This window comes from Halyomorpha halys, unplaced genomic scaffold (genome assembly GCF_000696795.3).
Source record: "Halyomorpha halys isolate HHAL.00 unplaced genomic scaffold, Hhal_1.1 Scaffold982.1, whole genome shotgun sequence".
NCBI classification, from domain to species: Eukaryota; Metazoa; Arthropoda; class Insecta; order Hemiptera; family Pentatomidae; genus Halyomorpha; species Halyomorpha halys.
Genome location: NW_027108466.1, coordinates 307,826 through 313,204, shown reverse-complemented (window position 1 = coordinate 313,204; position 5,379 = coordinate 307,826). Strand labels below are relative to the sequence as shown.

Genomic DNA, 5,379 nt, shown 5'->3' with positions numbered 1-5,379 from the left:
TAAAATTTCATTTTTATAAATTAAAACTAAAATTTGTTTTGGAAGAAGATAGTTGACCTTATGTACTTCATAATTGTAGTCCGAATGGCAGTCAATAAAGTTTGACTTTAAACTGAGTTCTAGTTGTCATATTTATTTTTATCTGACAGTCTTGGCGAAGTCCTGCAAAGTGATGCGTTGGTTAACAATAAATAGTTTTCTTCTAATATTATGGTACCTTTATTGGCCGCCACCCGGATTATCTTCCTACAATAATATTTATTATGCTTTATTTTCATTTAAAATGTTTTCTGTCTATTTCATATTGTAGCTATATGTGGTTTTGTAATTATGAACACATGTATCATGCTACTGAGTCAGGGTAACATGGATAACACCTGAAGGCATTCAATTTCATAACGTAAAGTTGAGTTGTCTGATCAAAGTATTTTTTTTTTATAATGAACATCCAGTTGAAGTGTTGTGATGCCGATGTAAAAATAATGGCATCCCGATGATGTTGTCAGCCAGCAAACAGTATTAGGAGTGGAAGGTACACAGTGGACCCATTAGAGCAATATCAGTAGGCGACTCTGATAGCCGATATCCACTATCACCTGTCGGCGTAGAACTGCCCCTATATCAGACCCAGCTGCCACTAAATCAGTCCTATCTTCCTCTGACAATGCCAATACCGCACTAATAAATAATTGTGCCTATACAGCCGGCCACTATGGCTGCGATAAGAAGAGAACCTTCAAATTACAGTACATTATGACCTGAAACACCGATAAACAATAGATGATAGATTATAATTCAAAATGAAATACTTTTATCAGTGCTTGAGTATGCTCATGATTTCGTACTGTTAGATGAAGAAGAGGAAATTATAAAACTTTTTTTTTTACTACGCCACAGGAAGTGGGCTATTACGCCATTTTCCCTCTCGCAGTCCAATACAATTTTACTCTTCCTCTTAGTTGGTCCGTATTCTGCTGAATATCTTCTAGACCAATACACGTTAAAAGATGGCCTCCATCCATTTCTCCCATGTTGCATAGAAGAAATTTCGGGGAATCTACGATGCCAATTCGATGGAGGTGTTTTTGGAGCAGATCATGTCCTGTTACTAAGCGAAAACAAGCCACTCTTTCAGCTCTGTTAAGATTTCCGGGAATTCGTTTATCCTTACGTAGTAGGCTCTCCCACTTCTTTCCTTCCGCTTGAACTTTTGGTATAGTGCTTGTCCTGTCCTTACAATAAGAACTTATCATAGATTTTACAGTTCTGTAGGAAAGTGGTAGAACAAGCTGGTTCTCTCCACAACCGAGCTTAGCCAACATGTCAGCATGTTCATTACCATTTATACCAACATGGCCTGGTATCCACTGCAGAGCTATAACCCTTCCTCTTTTCTTCATGATAGCAGCCATACTTCAGCACTTTTCTTCTTTGGGGCACCTGGTGTTGCTAATTTTTGTATTACAGCTTGGGAGTTGCTGAAGATTACAGTATTGTCATCCCATTCAATAGTGGCTTCCATCGCGAAGCAAATAGCCTGCATTTCTGTACATACATAGTTAGCAGCATAAAAAGAAATAGTTTCAAAAGAATTTAAACAGGTAGAAAAGTTCAAGTGTTAAGGGTCGAATTAAAAATTAGAAAAGGATGAAAGAGAAAAAAAGGGGACTAACAAAAAAAAATAAGTATAGAAAGAAGGAAAAAGATAAAAAAACCAAAGCTATAAAACAAAAAAAAATCATATACCAATATTATCCCTTTTTGAAGTTCTTTTTACTATGACTCAATAAATTTTTAAGGTTACTAAATTTTAACTTCACTGTGGTAACTCGCCAGTTATTGGTTTCACTATGAATTAAAAAAAATAATAGTAGTTAGAAACCTTTTTAATTTCTCCATCCCCCCAAAAAATTAAGGATGTTAAAAAAATGAGCTTTCTGTATGAAATGAAATGAAACAAAACATTTTCGGCATTCAATTTCCCTTATCAACCCGTCATGGAAATATTTCTGCATCATAATTATCACGTCCAGCTCCATATCATATCCAACTACATTAATTAAAAACAAATACAACTACATTAATAGAATTTACTAAAAAAATTGCTCTCAAAATAAAATACATAGTTAGCACCATAAACAGAAATAGTTTCAAAAGAATTTGAACAGGTAGAAAAGTTCAAGTATTAATGGTCGACGTAACTAGAAAAAAACTAAATTGATGAGGAAATAATGGCGAAAAATTATTATTATTTTTAAATTTCGAAATTGCTTAGTTCTAGCCCTCTGTCTACAAATTTAAAAATTAGATTTACAAAACTTTTATTCTTCCAAATTTTCTTTACAGATGTAAAACGTGGCCTTATGCATTAAAGAAAGAACTGCTCTTGAAGGTATATGAAAATAAAGTATCAAAGAAAAAGGATGAGTATGTATAAGGCTACACAGCATTGAATAGCGTATAGTTAGTGCACTGGGTAAATAGAATCAGGGTTATTGCATTTTGGCGAATAAGATGGCCATGTAAGGTCGTAGGGCTTAGCAATGGTAACACACGGATCCATTAAATGTTAATAAACACCGATCCGACGAGTGAACGTCCTAGGGGTAGACCGAAGCATAGGAAGGAGGATTACATGAAGACTAATCTTGTATAATTGGACGGGCACCACTAGACAGATCTACGTAGACAGCGATTGGTGGAATCGGCATCGAAAATTCGGGTTCGCTCAGGCTTCTTATTACTGTAATATACTATATTGTTATAAAGAGAGAACATTCAGGTCTCGAAATAAATACGGATAAAACAAAATATATGATTAATTGCAAAAATTGCATCGATTCCGATTGAATATAGTAGATCAATAACTAATGTCTTTTTTGCATTAAATAAGCTTAATTTAGATTTCAATCAACCCATCATCAAGCGTGATTTTAACTAAATCTCTTCCTTCCACAACCGTTGGTCTAGTAACAGTTTTAGTGTTCCAAATTTAAATTTCAGGATAAAATCTGCACATTATAATAAATTTTTATATCTTGAAAATATAGTCTTTGTCAATCACTTTTATCCACCTTCCTGCCAGAATTTGAATTTCGTGGTGGTACAAGTCATCGGTTGTCGATGTGAAAATCAACACGATAAAACGGTAGAGCTGTAAGAAGAGTGAGCTGAGATGCAAACACCCTCCATTTCGGAGAATTTCGTGCAAGTAATATCACAACAGTGGTAAAGTATGGATGTACTTGTTTATGCTGTTAAGAACCTTACCTTGCTATCAATTCCACTTGGTGAATGAGTGATGAATAAATACTACAAACAACAACTGTGACGACAGATAAAAACAAACATAAAACCTACAATTTATTTTTATTTTTACATGTATTCGTTTCTTTTTTTTATCGGGTTACTAAATTTGAATTTCACTGTGGCAACTCGCCAGTTACTGGTCTCAAAAAAATAACAGTAGTTAGAAACTTGTTTAATTTCTCCCTCACAAAAAACTAAGCATCTAAAAATAAAATGAGCTTTCTAGATGAAATACAGTGAGAAATATTTTCCTTGAAAATATTTACATTATATTACATTTTCGGCGTTTCTTGATCCAGGCTTCATTATTGTTCCTAGCCCGGTCAAAAAAATTCAAACTACGATAACAGATTATTATAGAAAATTGAACTATAAAACGCTTTTGTTCTATAGGTTATTTTGATTTTCCGAATTGTTCATGCCCAAATCGTAAAAAAAACAAAAACGTTTTCCATTTTCGGACATCTACGCCTTAGGACGTATCAGATAAAAAAAAAGAGCTGGATATAAATTCATCGTAAGATGTGTTTATCCATCACTATAAAATCTAACAAAAACCTACCTCAATTAGTTGGGAATTCCAGAGTTCAGTGCACTGAATATGGTTAGAAAATTTACATTCCTTATTAAAATGCTATGTTCAGCCTAAAAATTACGGAAAAAATGGGAGTGAACACGTACGTAACATGAATACATGCTAACCATGTATGTTAAACTAATATGGAAGAACACTGTTCGGTAGAAAACAAATATCAGTGCCAGAGGCAAGTTCAAAATCCGAGCTGTCCAAAGTAATCCCATGGTAAGCCTTCGTAAACCAATACTGAATATCTTTTATCCGGCTTGACTCCATCCACCTCCACGGGTGAATGGTAAAATAGGCATCTAAATATATTTTTCTACCTCACAATACAAAATCATCACAATACTTCATTTCATGATAACATTAGATATTCAGCAGGAGGGAAGTTTAAGAAGATGTATAATTCAATTAAGATGATTAACACGTTCAATGGCTATACTGCACTATAGCTCAGACAAATTTTATTAATGAAGATATAAATCAATGATATTCCTTAATATATTAATATAATATAATAGCATTAGCTAAACGAACCCGTAACAGCAACCTCCTAAATTTATTAGTATATAAAATAAATAAATAAACAATATTTTTCTTCATCTATTAAAAAAAGAAAAGTAAATCTTACTATATACCGACGCTACCCTTTATGTGTTCCTTACTTTGTAAGGAAGCTGTATTACTAGACCAAACGTTGTGCAAGGAGGTGATTTGGTGAGATCCTTTATTATTATTTATGAAACTTTTAATAGGCCTTCATGTTGAAAGGAAATAGTGGATAATAATCATTGGTTGGATAATAATCCACGAATAATAATCCCTGGAGTAACCTGTGACTTTGGAGCCAAATCAGAATTAAAAAATCTTTCCTGTAGCAGCGGATCAAAGCTTTGGAACAAAAAACCTCGAATGAACAGAAGGATTTTTTTAAATCCCTTACTATGGTACTAATAAATATTAAGTATATATGTAATAAATAAGTAGTAAATGTCAGTAAAAAAAAATTGCACTTGCTTGAAAACATCCAATTAAAGTAAAGCTGATAGTATAAGAGCCCAAGAGGAGAAAAGAGGCAGTACTATGTACTATAGCTGATTTACTTGGGATGCCAGGATAATCGCTGAAGGCAATTATCCAAAAATAAGTTAATTAATTGATTATAAATTGAGCCCTAAAAAACTATTATTATAATTGGATTCTTCTCCAAAGGCTGTTTGTGTGTTTACCAGTTTACCAATTAAATACCTTTATATTTATAAAATGTTCTTACCATTAATTATTTAGTATAATAAAGAGTGGTATATTGGGATATATAATAGTATATAAACTACATAAGGAAACTAAATATTTATTTACAATTTGTTATTATGATTAAAATGATTCAAATAAAGGTTGCCATAAAATATAGATTATAACATGATTACTTATTAGTTAATTTATACTTATAGCTGCTGATGCCGTGGGATGTAGTGCCGTAGGTGTCTTCT

At 32.9% G+C, this 5,379-nt stretch overlaps 2 protein-coding genes across 2 annotated transcripts in view; both read right to left on the bottom strand.

Moving 5' to 3' along the window:
* Window positions 1-5,379, bottom strand: part of LOC106687564 (neuropeptide F receptor) — a gene marked incomplete at its 3' end in the record, with an annotated part of 348,694 nt that overhangs the window by 104,575 nt on the left and 238,740 nt on the right.
* LOC136795621 (uncharacterized) lies at window positions 909-1,412 on the bottom strand. The gene has a single exon (XM_067046787.1). The coding sequence runs from the start codon at window positions 1,410-1,412 to the stop codon at window positions 909-911; it is 504 nt and encodes a 167-aa protein (XP_066902888.1).

Bases quoted from the DNA above. Each gene is read 5' to 3' on its own strand.
- LOC136795621 (XM_067046787.1), bottom strand. From the start codon at position 1,412: ATGGCTGCTATCATGAAGAAAAGAGGAAGGGTTATAGCTCTGCAGTGG.